General features: G+C 46.4%; 1 protein-coding gene across 1 annotated transcript in view; it reads left to right on the forward strand.

Annotated features, from left to right (window-relative positions):
- The first annotated feature begins 1,969 nt into the window (after positions 1 to 1,969).
- The window catches only part of LOC120036994 (TSC22 domain family protein 1-like), a 42,249-nt gene continuing 24,537 nt past the window's right edge, over positions 1,970 to 19,681 (forward strand). The window contains exon 1 of the mRNA XM_038983233.1: positions 1,970 to 4,649. Coding sequence (XP_038839161.1) covers positions 2,629 to 4,649 — 2,021 coding nt within the window. The 5' untranslated portion in view covers positions 1,970 to 2,628. The remainder of the gene's footprint in view (positions 4,650 to 19,681) is intronic.

Consider the following 19,681-nt stretch of genomic DNA (forward strand, 5'->3'; position numbering starts at 1 on the left):
CAGAAATGTTCCATATGCACAAAAAGATTATTTCTCTCAAATTTTGTGAACAAATGTATTTACATCCCTTTGCCAAGACAATCCATTCGCCTGACAGGTGTGGTATATCAATAAGCTGATTAAACAGCATGATCATTACACATGTGCACCTTGTGCTGGGGACAATACAAGGCCACTCTAAAATGTGCAGTTTTGTCACACAACACAATGCCACAGATGTCTCAAGTTTTGAGGGAGCGTGCGCATCTGCAGGAATGTCCACCAGAGCTGAATGTTCATTTCTCTACCACAAGCCACCACCAAGGTGGTTTTAGAATAATTTGGCAGTAGGTCCAACCGGCCTCGCAACCGCAGGCTACATGTAACCATGCCAGCCCAGGACCTCCACATCCGGCTTCTTCGCCTGCGGGATCGTCTGAGACCAGCCACCCGGACAGTTGATGAAACTGGGTTTGCACAACCGAAGAAATTCTGCACAAACTGTCAGAAACCGTCTTGGGGAAGCTCATCTGCATGCTCGTCGTCTGCACCAGGGTCTTGACCTGACTGCAGTTTGGCGTTATAACCGACTTAAGTGGGAAAATGCTCACCTTTGAGGGCCACTGGCATGCTGGTGAAGTGTGATCTCCAAGGATGAATCCCGGTTTCAACTGTACCGGGCAAATGGCAGACAGCGTGTATGGTGTTGTGTGGGTGAGCGGTTTTCTGATGTCAACGTTGTGAACATGGTGGCGGTGGGGTTATGGTATGAGCAGGTATGCTATGAAAACGAACACAACTGCATTTTATCTATGGCAATTCGACTGCACAGAGATACCGTGACGAGATCCTGAGGCCCATTGTTGTGCCATTCATCCGCCTCCATCACCTCATGTTTCAGCGTGATAATGCACGGCCCCGTGTCACAAGGATCTGTACACAATTCCTGGAAGCTGAAAATGTCCAGTTCTTGCAAGGCCTGCGTACTCACCAGACATGTCACCCAATGAGCACGTTTGGGAGGCTCTGGATCGACGTGACCGACAGAATGTTCCAGTTTCTGCCAATATCCAGCAACTTGGCACAGCCATTGAAGAGGAGTGGGACAACATTCCATAGGCCACCAATCAACAGCCTGATCAACTCTATGAGAAGGATGTGTCTCTCTGCATGAGGCAAATGGTGGTCACACCAGATACTGACTGGTTTTCATGATGTAAATGGTGGTCACACCAGAAACAGCCTGATCAACTCTATGAGAAGGATGTGTCTCTCTGCATGAGGCAAATGGTGGTCACACCAGAAACAGCCTGATCAACTCTATGAGAAGGATGTGTCTCGCTGCATGAGGCAAATGGTGGTCAGATACTGACTGGTTTTCTGATCCACGCCCCTACTTTTTATTTAAGGTGACCAACAGATGCATGTCTGTATTCCCAGTCATGTGAAATCCATTGATTAGTGCTTAATGAATTTATTTCAATTGAGTAAAATATTCGAAATTGTTGCATTTATATTTTTGTAAAGTATTTAATGTTCACTGCTGCTGCTAACCTGCAGTCTAACACTAACCAACCAGTCTTGGTATTTAATGTTCACTGCTGCTGCTAACCTCCAGTCTAACACTAACCAACCAGTCTTGGATTCCTGGGTAGCGCAGTTGTTAGAGCATGGTGCTTGTAACGCCTGGGTAATGCGTTTGATTCCCAGGTCCACATACATACGATTTCTGCACGCATGTCTAAGCTCATTTGGATAAAAGCGTCTGCTAAATGTCTTATTATATGAACATTTGTTGTCATTTTATGTGAGTGGGAAGCACAGAGTTACATCTCGTAAAGGTATTTATGTTGAGGTCATTACAGGGACCGACTGGTAGCGGAACCGAGCGAAAGCAAATGTTCTTTCAGCTCGCCACTTCGACAGCTAGTTGAGGGCATGCGCAGTAGCTATGTTTGCATGTCCTTCCCTCTTCTCGTCGTCAGGGTGAGCTAGCTAGGTAGCTAAAGTTGTGTCCTGCGCCTGTGTCAAAGGGGCCAAGCGAGAGGATGATGAGGATACAACGACACCAACTAGAAAGCGTCGAGATGGATTCAAACAAGTTTCTGTGCTAAGAGGATGTTTATCCAGTGATGGGTGTCTGACTGAATTGTCCAACAACAAACCAGAGTCTAGGAGATAAGACTCATCGTCTGGTGATGCCATCGATGGAGGTGATCTCTTACGACATAGCTTCTGACGCTGAATTTGCCACTAACGTTATAAGATTCACGTCAAATTATTTATTCCAGTTAGATATTCATATTATATTTAAGATATGTTTGGTGTTGTTTAAACGTTTCTATAAGCGCCTCTTCGTAGTTTACATTTCAGCTAGCTATAAAACATAGCTAAGTTAGCTTGGTTGTTCTGGCCATGTCTGAGCTAACATTAGTAATTCGCATTCACTTAATTATCGACAGCTTAATAGACGCAGTCAGAGTGAAGTGCTCAACTACTGAAAACAGAAAATAACATCGACGTCCCTGCTTTGTTGTGATTTATTGTGGGACTGTCACCTTGCTTACGTTAGCCACCGTTGGCTAACTATTAGGTAACTATTAGCTAGCTAACCTCTGACTACATTAACGTCACTAGCTAACGTTATTTATGCCTGGCTATAACAACCATCTAGCATTAGTAGCTACACAGCTAGCCACTTCTTTGCCCTGTTACTGGCTTCGTGTTGGTCACAAAATGCATCAACAGGACTTTTCAGGAGATTCCTCTGGGTCTAGGAAGATGTCTTTCCACAATAGAAGAAGCAGTAACACCACCGGTAGTGGCGGTGCATCAGGGTCTTCTGCAGGTAGCAGTAATGTAATTCCCACTGATGATTATCAGTCAACTAGCCAGGCTGGGTCCTCCTCCCCTGGGCCGCACCACCAACCCCTGAGCCTTAACCTCCCCCAGTCCGGGTCTCAGGTGAAAAAGAAGAGTGGCTTCCAGATAACTAGCGTGACCCCGGCCCAGGTCTCTGTTAGCACCAACAACAGCATAGCGGATGACACAGAGAGTTATGATGACATGGATGAATCCCACACAGAGGACCTGTCCTCCTCTGAAATACAGGAAGTGTCCGTATCTCGGGACACCGGCGTCCCTGAGAGGAGCTCCTCGGACGAGACCCTGAACAGCCCCCATGGGGTGGAGACCCCAGGCGCAGCGTCCCCTAACGAACCCCTGAACCCTCACTCCCTACCCCAGGACCCTCCGTGCGAACCCCTGCAGCCTCAGGGCCCTCCGCAGCCTGGTAACATGGTGAATGGGACTGTGCATAATCTGCAAGAGAATGTGGTGCCAGCAGCCTTTACTGTCTCAGTGGCAGGGGGGAGTTCCTCTGAAATGGCTGAGCCCAACCAGACCCAGGTGGGGCAGGATATGGTGGAGAATACCACCGCCCAGTTCTCTGTTACCATCACTGCTGGGCCAGGCATGGATGTGTCATCCATAGTCAGTGGTAGTGGTGTCCCTCCCTCTGCGGGCCCTATAATCTTTGACAGTAGTGGAGGCCGGCAAGGGACATCCAGTGGAGTAGGGGCTCTCCCTGGAGGCACAGGGCCCACCAATAGCACTCAGATTGGGGTGTCAGTAGCAGTGGCACAGCCTGTGACCTCCAGCACCCAGACACAACAGACTCAGACCCAAGCCCCTCCGGGGTCTCGCTTCAGAGTGGTGAAGCTGGACTCTAACTCAGAGCCGTTCCGCAAGGGAAGATGGATGTGTACAGAGTACTATGAGAAGGAGGTTCCCCCTGCCGTGCCCACTTCTGACCCAGCCCCTGCACCCAGCGCTGCCGGCCCAGAGAGCCAAGCAGGGAATGGAAGTGTGGTGGCCGGTGTTGTCCAATACGGAGGCACAGAGATGGGAGCAGTGGCACCCCAGATCTTGCAGCCATACCAGCACCAGGACTACACCAGCCCTGAGACTGTCCAGAACTCTCAGCAGGCCCACATGGTCCCTCAGGACCCTAACCCTCTCCTGTTGCAGCAGACCAGCATGGTCCCCCATGGTACTCTACCAGCAGCCCCCCAGGTGAATTCCCAGGGCGCTCGGAGTCAGGCCATGCCCCAGCAGATGCCCTATGATATGGAGCATGCACAGACAGGCTACCCCATGCCCCAGCTCCCAGCGGGGCTAGTGAGCCAGACAGGCAGCCGGCCTCCAGACTTCATCCAGCCTACGGCTCCTCTCCAGTCCCAGGTCCTCCCCCCACACCCTGGCTCTCTTGGGGTGTCCATGCCTGGCCCGGCCGCTGTCCCTCAACCCCTTCAGAGTCAGCTCCAGAACCTCCCAGCTCAGCAGCTGCACCAGCACCCGTCCGCCCCTTTCGTGACCACACTCCGAGCTGACCTCCAGCCCCTCCTGACTCACGGGGTGCCCCTCAGCCACACCAGCCTGGCCCAAAGCGGGGCTCTGTACGGGGGAAGCATCCCCACCCTAACGGCATCCCAGCTGGAGGATGCCCAGAGGCTGCTGTTTCAACACCAGTCCATGCTGACGCTGCCCCGGCTGGGGGCTGCAGGAGGGGGCAGCTCCATGAAGAGCATGGGGATGGCTGGAGATGCCAGTGCCTTAGTGGCCGCTGCTGCAAGCCTGAGGACACAGTCTGCAGATGGAGAGGAGGACAGGTAAGGATGGATGGATGGTCTCTGTGTTGGAATTAGAATTGTTGAAGATGGCTGAGTCTATATGACATCAGACTGCTTTAAAGGTCCAATGCAGCCGTTTCTGGGTAACAGTTAAGTCGGCCTACCTTATTGGGATAGTTTTACATTTAAAATGCTAAAAAAGAAACAAATAGCTTCTTAGCAAAAGTTTCTGCAATTTCTCAAGCAAGAACTTTGCCAGGACTGACTGGTCTGAGTGGGGAGGGGAAGACAACTGAGAACTAGCTGTTATTGGCAGAGGGGTTTGGAACTCTCTTTCTTATTGGTCTATTAACTAATATACCGCCTGGTGATGTCACCAGGCAGGCCAAAACTCCATCCTACCAAAACAGGCTGACATTTCAGGCGGTCTTTTCAAACAGCGCTTACACTAAAAGGGCATTATCATAATTTTCACAATTTCATAGTATTATAGTATTATATTAGTATTATATTATTAGTATATTATATATATACACACATACAGTGGGGCAAAAAATTATTTAGTCAGCCACCAATTGTGCAAGTTCTCCCACTTAAAAAGATGAGAGAGGCCTGTAATTTTCATCATAGGTACACTTCAACTATGACAGACAAAAAATCCAGAAAATCACATTGTAGGATTTTTAATGAATTTATTTGCAAATTATGGTGGAAAACTTTTGTTATTGACCAAATACTTATTTTCCACCATAATTTGCAAATAAATTCATTAAAAATCCTACAATGTGATTTTCTGGATTTTTTTTTCTCATTTTGTCTGTCATAGTTGAAGTGTACCTATAATGAAAATTACAGGCCTCTCTCATCTTTTTAAGTGGGAGAACTTGCACAATTGGTGGCTGACTTTTTTGCCCCACTGTATAAAAATACACACACACACACACAGTACCAGTCGAAAGTTTGGACACCTACTCATTCCAGACTTTTTCTTTATTTGTACTACTTTCTACATTGCAGTATATTAGTGAAGATATCAACACTATGAAATAACACATGGAATCGTGTAGTAACCAAAAAAGTGTTAAACAAATCAAAATATATTTGAGATTCTTCCAAGTAGCCTCCCTTTGCCTTGATGACAGCTTTGCACACTCTTGGCATTCTCTCAACCAGCTTCATGAGGAATGCTTTTCCAACAGTCTTGAAGAAGTTCCCACATGCTGAGCACTTGTTGGCTGCTTTTCCTTCACTCTGCGGTCCAACTCATCCCAAACCATCTCAATTGGGTTGAGGTCGGGTGATTGTGGAGGCCAGGTCATCTGATGCAGCACTCCATCACTCTCCTTCTTGGTCAAACAGCCCTTACACAGCCTGGAGGTGTGTTGGGTCATTGTCCTGTTGAAAAACAAATGATAGTCCCACTAAGCGTAAACCAGATGGGATGGCGTATTGCTGCAGAATGCTGTTGTAGCCATGCTACCAGTGTCACCAGCAAAGCACCATCACACCACCTCCTCCATGCTTCACAGTGGGACATGTGGAGATCATCCGTTCATCTGCGTCTCACAAAGACCAAAACATGTTTAAAAAAATCTAATTTCGACTCATCAGACCAAAGGACAGATTTCCAAAGGTCTAATGTCGGTTGCTGGTGCTTCTTGGCCCAAGCAAGTCTCTTCTTCTTCTTATTGGTGTCCTTTAGTAGTGGTTTCTTTGCAGCAATTTGACCATGAAGGCCTGATTCACGCAGTCCTCTGAAAAGTTGATGTTGAGATGTCTGTTACTTGAACTGTGAAGCATTTATTTGGGCTGCAATTTCTGAGGCTGGTAACTCTAATGAACTTATCCTCTGCAGCAGAGGTAAATCTGGGACTTCCTTTCCTGTGGCGGTCCTCATGAGAGCCAGTTTCATCATAGCGCTTGATGGTGTTTGCGACTCCACTTGAAGAAACGTTCAAAGTTCTTGAAATTTGTCAGAATTGATTAACCTTCATGTCTTAAAGTAATGATGGACTGTCATTTCTCTTTGCTTATTTGAGCTGTTCTTGCCATAATATGGACTTAGCCCTATTTGGTAAAAGACCATCTTCTGTATAACCCCCCCCACCTTGTCACAACACAACTGATTGGATCATATGCATTAAGAAGGAAAGAAATTCCACAAATTACCTTTTAACAAGGCACACCGGTTAATTGAAATGCATTCCAGATGACTAATTCATGAAGCTGGTTGAGAGAATGCCAAGCGTGGGCAAAGCTGTCATCAAGGCAAAGGGTGGCTGCTTTGAAGAATGTAAAATGTAAAATATGTTTTGATTTGTTTAAAACTTTTTGGGGCATGCTACATGATTCCTTATGTGTTATTTCATAGTTTTGATGTCTTCACTATTATTCTACAATGTAGAAAATAGTCAAAATAAAAACCCTTGAATGAATAGGTGTTTCCAGACTTTTGACTGGTACTGTACATTGATATGACCGCTCGGGGGCAATGCAGTTCAGTCTACCACAGACCTGGCTACTTTACAGTCGGCTCAGTTCAGTCTACCACAGTCCTAGCTACCTAACAGATGGCTCAGTTCAGTCTACCACAGTCCTGGCTACCTAACAGATGGCTCAGTTCAGTCTACCACAGTCCTGGCTACTTTACAGATGGCTCAGTTCAGTCTACCACAGTCCTAGCTACTTTACAGATGGCTCAGTTCAGTCTACCACAGTCCTGGCTACCTAACAGATGGCTCAGTTCAGTATACCACAGTCCTGGCTACCTAACAGATGGCTCAGTTCAGTCTACCACGGTCCTAGCTACCTAACAGACGGCTCAGTTCAGTCTACCACAGTCCTAGCTACCTAACAGACGGCTCAGTTCAGTCTACCACAGTCCTGGCTACCTAACAGACGGCTCAGTTCAGTCTACCACAGTCCTAGCTACCTAACAGACGGCTCAGTTCAGTCTACCACAGTCCTGGCTACCTAACAGACGGCTCAGTTCAGTCTACCACAGTCCTAGCTACCTAACAGTCGGCTCAGATCAGTCTACCACAGTCCTAGCTACTTTACAGATGGCTCAGTTCAGTCTACCACAGTCCTAGCTACTGTACAGTCGGCTCAGTTCAGTCTACCACTGTCCTAGCTACCTACCAGACGGCTCAGTTCAGTCTACCACAGTCCTAGCTACTGTACAGTCGGCTCAGTTCAGTCTACCACAGTCCTAGCTACCTACCAGACGGCTCAGTTCAGTCTACCACAGTCCTGGCTACCTAACAGACGGCTCAGTTCAGTCTACCACAGTCCTGGCTACCTAACAGTCGGCTCAGTTCAGTCTACCACAGTCCTGGCTACTTTACAGTCGGCTCAGTTCAGTATACCACAGTCCTGGCTACCTAAGTCGGCTCAGTTCAGTCTACCACAGTCCTGGCTACCTAACAGTCGGCTCAGTTCAGTCTACCACAGTCCTGGCTACCCAACAGTCGGCTCAGTTCAGTCTACCACTGTCCTAGCTACCTAACAGTCGGCTCAGTTCAGTCTACCACAGTCCTGGCTACTTTACAGTCGGCTCAGTTCAGTCTACCACAGACCTGGCTACCTAACAAACCGTGCTCACCTTGCTGCTGTCCCTCACCCACTCAGCAACAATGGTAGTTAATGCCGTGTTAGGTTCTCTGGTCTGTCATTCTCCATGTTCTCAGTTGTCAGTACATGGAACTTCCATGTCCCACTTCTCATCAATGTGACGGCTCGTTGCAGTGATGTATGACAGTGTGTTCATAGATGTCCAACAATTTGTTAACGCCAGCCACGTATGGTGTTTGAGAGCTTGGGCATGTTGCTACGGGGGGTGCAGAGCTGTTGGCCGGGGTAGGGATAGCCAGGTGGAAAGCATGGCCAGCCGTAGAGAGTTGCTTATTGAAATTCTCGATTATCTTGGATTTATCAGTGGTGACAGTGTTTCCTAGTCTCAGTGCAGTGGGCAGCTGGGAGGAGGTACTCTTATTCTCCATGGAGTTTAGTGTCCCACAACTTTTTGGAATTAGTGCTGCAGGATGCAAATTTCTGTTTGAAAAAGCTAGCCTTTGCTTTCCTAGCTGACTGAGTGTATTGGTTCCTGATTTCCCTGAAAAGTTGCATATCGCTGGGACTATTCAATGCTAGTGCAGTACACCACAGGGTTTTTTGTGCTGGTCAAGGGCAGTCAGGTCTGGAGTGAACCAAGGGCTATATCTGTTCTTAGTTCTACATTTTTTGAAAGGGGCATGCTTATTTAAGATGGTGAGGAAAGCACTTTTAAAGAACAACCAGGCATCCTCTACTGACGGGATGAGGTCAATATCCATCCAGGATACCCGGGCCAGGTCGATTAGAAAGGCCTGCTCGCAGAAGTGTTTTAGGGAGCGTTTGACAGTGATGAGGGGTGGTCGTTTGACCGCGGACCCGTAGTGGATACAGGCAATGAGGCAGTGATCGCTGAGATCCTGGTTGAAAACAGCAGAGGTGTATTTAGAGGGCAAGTTGGTCAGGATGATATCTATGATGGTGCCCATGTTTACGGATTTGGGGTTGTACATGGTAGGTTCTTTGATAATTTGTGTGAAATTGAAGGCATCTAGCTTAGATTGTAGGATGGCTGGGGTGTGAAGCATATCCCAATTTAGGTCACCTAGCAGTACGAACTCTGACGATAGATGGGGGGGCAATCAATTCACATATGGCGTCCAGGGCACAGCTGGGAGCTGAGGGGTCTATCACAAGCGGCAACAGTGACGGACTTATTTCTGGAGAGATGGATCTTTAAAATTAGAAGTTCGAACATAGACCTGGATAGTATGACAGAACTCTGCAGGCTATCTCTACAGTAGATTGCAATTCTGCCCCCTTTACCAGTTCTGTCTTGATGGAAAATGTTGTAATTGGGGATGAACATTTCAGAATTGGTGGCCTTCCTAAGCCAGGGTTCAGACACGGCTAGGACATCAGGGTTGGCGGAGTGTGCTAAAGCAGTGAGTAAAACAAACTTAGGGAGGAGGCTTCTGATGTTAACATGCATGAACCCAAGGCTTTTACGGTTGCAAAAGTCAACAAATGAGAGCGCCTGGGGACGCACAGGGCCTGGGTCAACCTCTACATCACCAGAGGAACAGAGGAGGAGTAGGATGAGGGTACGGCTAAAGGCTATAAGAACTGGTCGTTTAGTGCTTTGGGAACAGAGAATAAAAGGAGCAGATTTCTGGGCGTGGTAGGGTAGATTCAGGGCATAGTGTACAGACAAGGGTATGGTAGGGTGCGAGTACAGTGGGGGTAAACCTAGACATTGAGTGACGATAAGAGAGGTTTCATCTCTGGAGGCTCCAGTCAAGCTAGGTGCGGTCTCCGCATGTGTGGGCGGTGGGACAAGGGGGCTATCTGAGGCATGTTGAGCAGGACTAGGGGCTCCACAGTAAATGAAACCGATGAGAGCTGCCCTAAACAACAGTATACAAGGCATATTGACATTAGAGAGAGGCATAAAGCAATCACAGGTGTTGATTGGGAGAGCTGAGACAACAACGGTGAGACAAACAACGGGTCAACAGCTAAGACCACAACAACGGGTAAATGGCGATTAAATGGTGCAGAGAGGGTCAGTTAGGTACACACAGGGCCTGATTTCGAGGCTGTGGCCGACAGATACACAAAATGAGGTACAGTGTTAATGAACAGTCCAGCAGGCATCAGCTGTGTAGCCGAGTGATCAATGAGCAGCAATAGATGAAGCGGAGCTGTTCGGTAGTCGATTACTACGCTAGGCGAGCGGGAGACAGTGTTCAGGAAGTGAGCGGGCCAGTTGTGATGGATCGGCGGGGCTCCGTGTTGACAAAGGGTCCAGGCCAAATTGGCAAGAGAGGTATTGTAGTTGGTGTACTTCGTTTGCTAGCCGGGAGATGGGCCTAGCTCGAGGCTAGCTCGAGGCTAACTGGTGTATGCTTCTGAACAAGGGCGTTAGCCACAATAGCCACTCGGTAACCCTAACCCTAGATGCGAAGATCCGGTGTAATGGTCCAGAGCTTGTGGCAGGAATCCGGTGATGTAGTGGGGGAAAAAAGCAATCTGATATGCTCAGGGCTGATATCGCGCTGTGCAGACTGGCAGGTATTATCCGGGCTAAAGCGGCTGGTGTCCGTGCTAAAGGTAAAGACCGCTAGCACTGGCTAACAATGACTAAATAGCTAGTAGCTAATTAGCTGGCTAACTTCTGATGGAGGTTCCATTTAAAAGTTCTAAAAAATATCAGATCTTTACCACATTGGTTGAGGTTAGGGTTGCAGGAAGGTATATTTAATTTGAAAATGGAAAAAAAGACATTGAAATGTATACAACAAAAATGGAAAAAAGACTGAATATTTACATGGGACAAAAACAAATACATCTTACTGCCTCGCCATCTTGGAAAACAAATTATCCAAATTCATAGGATGTAGTGATCGCAATATAATAGCCATATCTATGAAATCCAAAGTGCCAAAGGCTGGGCCTAATATAGTGTATAAGAGGTCATACAATAAGTTTTGTAGTGATTCATATGTTGATGATGTAAATAATATTTGCTGGTCTGTGGTGTGTAATGAGGAGCAACCAGACGCTGCACTTGACGCATTTATGAAACTACTTATTCCAGTTACTAATAAGCACCCATTAAGAAAATGACTGTAAAAACTGTTAAATCCCCTTGGATTGATGAGGGATTGAAAAATTGTATGATTGAGAGAGATGACGAAAAAGGTATGACAATTAAGTCTGGCAGCCCAACTGATTGGCAAATGTACTGCAAATTAAGAAATCATGTGACTAAACTAAAGAGAAAAAAAAAGAAAAAGAAACTACACTATGAAACAAAGATAAATTAGATAAAGAATGATAGTATAAAGCTTTGGGGCTCCTTAAATGATTTTTTTGGGTGAAAAAATCAGATGGCTCACAAAGCCCACTGATATGTCAAACTACTTTAATGACTTTTTCATTGGCAAGATAAGCAAATTTAGGGATGACATGCCAGCAATAAACACTGACACTACACATCCAAGTATATTGGACTAAATTATGAAAGACAATAATTGTGCTTTTGAATTCTGTAAAGTCAGTGTGGAAAAGGTGAAAATTATTGTTGTCTATCAACAATGACAAACCACCAGGTTCTGACAATCTGGATGGAAAATTACTGAGGATAATAGCAGACGATATTGCCACAATTTAAATTTAAATTTAAGCCTACAAGAGAGTGTGTGCCCTCAGGCCTGGAGGGAAGCTGAAGTCATTCTGCTACCCAAGAATAGTAAAGCCCCCTTTACTGACTCAAATAGCCGACCAATCAGCCTGTTACCAACCCTTAGTAAACTTCTGGGGAAAATTGTGTTTGACCAGATACGATACTATTTCACAGTAAACAAATTGACAACAGAATTTCAGCACACTTATAGGGCAGGACACTCAACAAGCACAGCACTTACACAAATGACTGATTATTGGCTGAGAGAAATTGATGATAAAATGATTGTGGGGGCTGACTTATGTGCAGCTTTTGACATTATTGATCATAGTCTGCTGCTGGAAGAATGTATGTGTTATGACTTTACACCCCCTGCTATGATGTGTTATGGCTTTACACCCCCTGCTATAATGTGGATAAAGAGTTACCTGTCTAACAGAATACAGAGGGTGTTCTTTAATGGAAGCCTCTCCAACATAATCCAGGTAGAATCAGGAATTCCCCAGGGTAGCTGTTTAGGCCCCTTGCTTTTTTCAATTTTCATGCCACTGACTTTGAGTAAAGCCAGAGTGTTTATGTATGCGGATGACTCAACACTATACACGTCAGTTACTACAGCGACTGAAATGACTGCAACACTTAACAAAGAGCTGCAGTTAGTTTCAGAGTGGGTGGTAAGGAATAAGTTAGCCCTAAATATTTCTAAAACTAAAAGCATTGTATTTGGAACAAAACACTCACTAAACCGTAAACCTCAACTAAGTCTTGTAATAAATAATGTGGAAATTGAGCAAGTTGAGGTGACTAAACTGCTTGGAGTAACCCTAGATTGTAAACTGATATGGTCAAAACATATTGATGCAGTAGTAGCTAAGATGTGGAGAGGTCTGTCTATAATAAACTGATGCTCTGCCTAAACACGATCAACAAGGCAGGTCTTTTGCTAGCCTTTAGCCGTACCCTCATCCTACTCCTCCTCTGTTCCTCGGGTGATGTGGAGGCTAACCCAGGCCCTGCGTGTCCCCAGGCACTCTCATTTGTTGACTTCTGTAATCGAAAAAGCCTTGGTTTCATGCATGTTACACAGTCACCACCGATAAATCCACGATAATCGAAAATTTCAATAAGCATTTCTCTACGGCTTTCCTCTTGGCTACCCCAACCCCGGCCAACAGCTCCGCACCCCTCGCAGCTACTTGCCCGAGCCTCCCCAGCTTCTCCTTCACCCAAATCCAGATTGCAGATGTTCTGAAAGAGCTACAAAACCTCGACCCGTACAAATCAGCTGGGCTATACAATCTGGACCCTCTCTTTCTAAAATTATCCACTGCCATTGTTGCAACCCCTATTACCAGTCTGTTCAACCTCTCTTTCGTTTCGTCCGAGATCCCTAAAGATTGGACAGCTGCCGCGGTCATCCCCCTCTTCAAAGGGGGGTGACACTCTAGACCCAAACTGTTACAGACCTATATCCATACTGCCCTGCCTTTCTAAAGTCTTTGAAAGCCAAGTTAATTAACAGATCAGTGGCCATTTCGAATCCCACCGTACCTTCTCCGCTGTGCAATCCGGTTTCCGAGCCGGTCACGGGTGCACCTCAGCCACGCTCAAGGTACTAAACGATATCATAACCGCCATCAATAAAAGACAGTACTGTGCAGCCGTCTTCATCGACCTGGCCAAGGCTTTCGACTGTCAATCACCGTATTCTTATCGGCAGACTCAATAGCCTTGGTTTCTCAAATGACTGCCTCGCCTGGTTCACCAACTACTTCTCAGATAGAGTTCAGTGTGTCAAATCGGAGGGCCTGATGTCCAGACCTCTGGCAGTCTCTATGGGGGTACCACAGGTCTCAATTCTGGTGCATCGTGTGGGGGGGTTAGGTATGGGGCATCATGTGGGGGGGTTAGGTATGGGGCATCATGTGGGGGGGTTAGGTATGGGGCATCGTGTGGGGGGGGATAGGTATGGGGCATCGTGTGGGGGGGGATAGGTATGGGGCATCGTGTGGGGGGGGATAGGTATGGGGCATCGTGTGGGGGGGGATAGGTATGGGGCATCGTGTGGGGGGGGGTTAGGTATGGGGCATCATGTGGGGGGGATAGGTATGGGGCATCATGTGGGGGGGTTAGGTATGGGGCATTGTGTGGGGGGGTTAGGTATGGGGCATCGTGTGGGGGGGATAGGTATGGGGCATCGTGTGGGGGGATAGGTATGGGGCATCGTGTGGGGGGGGATAGGTATGGGGCATTGTGTGGGGGGTTAGGTATGGGGCATCGTGTGGGGGGGATAGGTATGGGGCATTGTGTGGGGGGTTAGGTATGGGGCATCGTGTGGGGGGGTTAGGTATGGGGCATTGTGTGGGGGGGTTAGGTATGGGGCATTGTGTGGGGGGGTTAGGTATGGGGCATTGTGTGGGGGGGTTAGGTATGGGGCATTGTGTGGGGGGGTTAGGTATGGGGCATTGTGTGGGGGGGTTAGGTATGGGGCATTGTGTGGGGGGGTTAGGTATGGGGCATTGTGTGGGGGGGTTAGGTATGGGGCATTGTGTGGGGGGGATAGGTATGGGGCATCGTGTGGGGGGGTTAGGTATGGGGCATTGTGTGGGGGGGTTAGGTATGGGGCATTGTGTGGGGGGGTTAGGTATGGGGCATTGTGTGGGGGGGTTAGGTATGGGGCATTGTGTGGGGGGGTTAGGTATGGGGCATTGTGTGGGGGGGTTAGGTATGGGGCATTGTGTGGGGGGGTTAGGTATGGGGCATTGTGTGGGGGGGTTAGGTATGGGGCATTGTGTGGGGGGGTTAGGTATGGGGCATTGTGTGGGGGGGTTAGGTATGGGGCATTGTGTGGGGGGGTTAGGTATGGGGCATTGTGTGGGGGGGTTAGGTATGGGGCATTGTGTGGGGGGGATAGGTATGGGGCATTGTGTGGGGGGGATAGGTATGGGGCATCGTGTGGGGGGGTTAGGTATGGGGCATTGTGTGGGGGGGTTAGGTATGGGGCATTGTGTGGGGGGTTAGGTATGGGGCATTGTGTGGGGGGGTTAGGTATGGGGCATTGTGTGGGGGGGTTAGGTATGGGGCATTGTGTGGGGGGGTTAGGTATGGGGCATTGTGTGGGGGGGTTAGGTATGGGGCATTGTGTGGGGGGGGTTTGTTATGGGGCATTGTGTGGGGGGGGTTTGTTATGGGGCATTGTGTGGGGGGGGTTTGTTATGGGGCATTGTGTGGGGGGGGTTAGGTATGGGGCATTGTGTGGGGGGGGATAGGTATGGGGCATTGTGTGGGGGGGGATAGGTATGGGGCATCGTGTGGGGGGGGTTTGGTATGGGGCATCGTGTGGGGGGGTTTGGTATGGGGCATTGTGTGGGGGGTTAGGTATGGGGCATCGTGTGGGGGGTTAGGTATGGGGCATTGTGTGGGGGGGTTAGGTATGGGGCATTGTGTGGGGGGGGTTAGGTATGGGGCATTGTGTGGGGGGGGTTTGTTATGGGGCATCGTGTGGGCGGTTTCGGTATGAGGCGTCGTGTGGGGGGGTTAGGTATGGGGCGTCGTCTGGGGTTAGATATGGGGCATCGTCTAGGGGTTAGGTATGGGGCATCGTCTGGGGGTTAGGGTTAGGTGTGTGGGTGTTAGGGTTAGGTATGGGGCATTGTGTGGGGGAGATGGGGTTAGATATGGGGCATCGTGTGGGTGTTAGGGTTAGGTATGGGGCATTGTGTGGGGGAGATGGGGTTAGATATGGGGCATCGTGTGGGTGTTAGGGTTAGGTATGGGGCATTGTGTGGGGGAGATGGGGTTAGGTATGGGGCATCGTGTGGGTGTTAGGGTTAGGTATGGGGCATTGTGTGGGGGAGATGGGGTTAGGTATGGGGCATCGTGTGGTGTTATGGTTAGATATGGGGCATCGTGTGGGAGCGGTAGCATAAAGAACATTAGGGTTAGTACATTGTATACGTGAGCTGAGACCATGTTCTGTGCTGTTTTTTGTTGTGTGTGTCTTACTCAGGTGTCGTGCTCTTAGGTAGGTGTGTGTGTGTTCTTGTGTGTCGTGCTCTTAGGTAGGTGTGTGTGTGCACGCATTCGACAGAGCTGATGAGAAGAGACAGGGTGGCTACAGGCGCAGGCAGGGATTGCTCCACACAGACAGAGACAAAGAGAATCATCACACAGTTCATGCTGGATTTGATTTATCTATCGAGTTCACAGAAGAAGAAAAACTAAGAAATGCAATTAAAATAATTGAACTGACGTCGGCCAATTTAGTTGTTTGAAAACCGAAAATTACTGAAATGTTGGATAATCGCTCAGCACGAGTGTTCATATTTGCATAAGATCAAACCATCGAAGGATCCTCTTCTGATTGTACAACTGAGTACAAAATGTTCCCATGTATTCACTCAACCAATCTGTGATCGCCAGCTGAACCAACAGCACAGAAGCTGATCCAGAGTTACAAAGGAGTTTACAGTTAGAGCACAGTCGCTGAACATTGACTGTTGTTTTAATAGCGCTGCTAGCTCTGTAGAGCCCTTTTATATAGGATAGATCACTATCTGAACATTGACTGTTGTTTTAATAACGCTGCTAGCTCTGTAGAGCCCTTTTATATAGGATAGATCACTATCTGAACATTGACTGTTGTTTTAATAACGCTGCTAGCTCTGTAGAGCCCTTTTATATAGGATAGATCACTATCTGAACATTGACTGTTGTTTTAATAGCGCTGCTAGCTCTGTAGAGCCCTTTTATATAGGATAGATCACTATCTGAACATTGACTGTTGTTTTAATAGCGCTGCTAGCTCTGTAGAGCCCTTTTATATAGGATAGATCACTATCTGAACATTGACTGTTGTTTTAATAACGCTGCTAGCTCTGTAGAGCCCTTTTATATAGGATAGATCACTATCTGAACATTGACTGTTGTTTTAATAACGCTGCTAGCACTGTAGAGACCTTTTATATAGGATAGATCACTATCTGAACATTGACTGTTGTTTTAATAGCGCTGCTAGCTCTGTAGAGCCCTTTTATATAGGATAGATCACTATCTGAACATTGACTGTTGTTTTAATAACGCTGCTAGCTCTGTAGAGCCCTTTTATATAGGATAGATCACTATCTGAACATTGACTGTTGTTTTAATAGCGCTGCTAGCTCTGTAGAGCCCTTTTATATAGGATAGATCACTATCTGAACATTGACTGTTGTTTTAATAATGCTGCTAGCACTGTAGAGCCCTTTTATATAGGATAGATCACTATCTGAACATTGACTGTTGTTTTAATAACGCTGCTAGCACTGTAGAGACCTTTTATATAGGATAGATCACTATCTGAACATTGACTGTTGTTTTAATAGCGCTGCTAGCTCTGTAGAGCCCTTTTATATAGGATAGATCACTATCTGAACATTGACTGTTGTTTTAATAGCGCTGCTAGCTCTGTAGAGCCCTTTTATATAGGATAGATCACTATCTGAACATTGACTGTTGTTTTAATAGCGCTGCTAGCTCTGTAGAGCCCTTTTATATAGGATAGATCACTATCTGAACATTGACTGTTGTTTTAATAGCGCTGCTAGCTCTGTAGAGCCCTTTTATATAGGATAGATCACTATCTGAACATTGACTGTTGTTTTAATAGCGCTGCTAGCTCTGTAGAGCCCTTTTATATAGGATAGATCACTATCTGAACATTGACTGTTGTTTTAATAGCGCTGCTAGCTCTGTAGAACCCTTTTATATAGGATAGATCACTATCTGAACATTGACTGTTGTTTTAATAACGCTGCTAGCTCTGTAGAGCCCTTTTATATAGGATAGATCACTATCTGAACATTGACTGTTGTTTTAATAACGCTGCTAGCTCTGTAGAACCCTTTTATATAGGATAGATCACTATCTGAACATTGACTATTGTTTTAATAGAGATAAGGATGAACATTGATTGTGTCTGTTAGAGGTGAGGACATGTCAGTTGTTCAGGACCTGCCCTTTATATTTGGATCTAGGTTGTTAGCGTCTCTCATTTGATAAGGCTACATGTAGGTTAGTCACTAACTCCTTAGCCTCGTTTCACTCTGCTCTATTTCTGATCCATCTGTTCTGTGACGACAGTTAGCATTTCTACACAAAGATGCAAACGTTTTTTTGTTTTTGTTGGTGTTTTCAAACAGGAGACTGTTTATGGTTACACCTATAGAGTCACAACTCCCACCTGTCGCTGCAGTGGATCCCCTATAGCCCTAACCCAATAGGGGTCCTATAGGCTGCCATATTATTTAAAACATCTATTTTCACATTCTGGTCTACTGTACCTGAACATGTCTGACTTTCCCTTGTATTAGTCATTCATTCTGCTCATACATGGTCTACAGTTGTTTTAGCATTTTAGTTACAATGAAGATGACAAATGTTGAAGCTGACAATAACTTTTTTTAAATTAAGAAACAAGAAGTATTGGAGAAAGGTTTCCTAATGGTTTCCCAGTGAGAACTCCTCATCCTGTCCCGGGCTGCTTCCTATGTTCTCTGTGTGTTTGAATGGCAGTGTTCGGGACAGTTACATATGAAGCTGGGTCACAGGTGGGGGGCGTTGTCTCTCTCCGCCAATGGCATAATTTCTGCAGTTGAGACAGGAGCTGCAGATTCCCAGCGTAGCAGAGCGAGTCTGTCTCACTGTGCTTATTCTTTGTTCCGTGTCGGTACATGAGCAGGGCTGCCCCGGTTGCCACCTTGTATCGCCCAGAGAACAGAATTTCTAACAATTCTGTTTGGATATTTTTTACTTTTATTAAACCGGACATTTTCTACATTTGAAGTATTGCCTTTTGGTTTTAATGGACAAAAAATTATGAATTCCCAATTTTATACAGTGGAGATGGACATTGGTGTTTGTCAACTGAGGAATTTATCTATCTCTTTTCTGTCATCTGTGCTTGCAAAAGAGACAACTCCAGTCAGGCTTGACAATAGGTAAAATGTTTTCCTAGCTTATTTATCAAACTTTTCATTCATTCATTCATTCATTTGCAAAGACAATAGAATATGGCTATGCATTGAATGAATGGGACCGTGGCAGTTTGAATTGGATGTATGGGGATGATGATGAGAATGTTTGTATGCTTTTATGTGGTGCGGTCTTGAGGCTGCCCTGCAGTATTGAGGGCTTCATAACTTGATGAGCTCTGCAGTGTTAAACTTTTCCGCATCGTGTTGACTATAAATCATTTAGAACCATAACATTATATAAACCTTGTCGGGAAAGCACCACAACAATAACCTGATAGTTAAACCCCAACCTTGTCGGGAAAGCCCCACAACAATAACCTGATAGTTAAACCCCAACCTTGTAGCTAAAGCCCCACAACAATAACCTGATAGTTAAACCCCAACCTTGTAACTAAATCCCCACAACAATAACCTGATAGTTAAACCACAACAATAACCTGATAGTTAAACCACAACAATAACCTGATAGTTGAACCACAACCTTGTAACTAAATCCCCACAACAATAACCTGATAGTTAAACCACAACCTTGTAGCTAAATCCCCACAACAATAACCTGATAGTTAAACCACAACCTTGTAGCTAAATCCCCACAACAATAACCTGATAGTTAAACCACAACCTTGTAACTAAATCCCCACAACAATAACCTGATAGTTAAACCCCAACCTTGTAGCTAAATCCCCACAACAATAACCTGATAGTTAAACCACAACCTTGTAACTAAATCCCCACAACAATAACCTGATAGTTAAACCACAACCTTGTAGCTAAATCCCCACAACAATAACCTGATAGTTAAACCACAACCTTGTAGC

This window comes from Salvelinus namaycush, unplaced genomic scaffold (assembly GCF_016432855.1).
Source record: "Salvelinus namaycush isolate Seneca unplaced genomic scaffold, SaNama_1.0 Scaffold154, whole genome shotgun sequence".
In the NCBI taxonomy this organism is placed as follows: domain Eukaryota; kingdom Metazoa; phylum Chordata; class Actinopteri; order Salmoniformes; family Salmonidae; genus Salvelinus; species Salvelinus namaycush.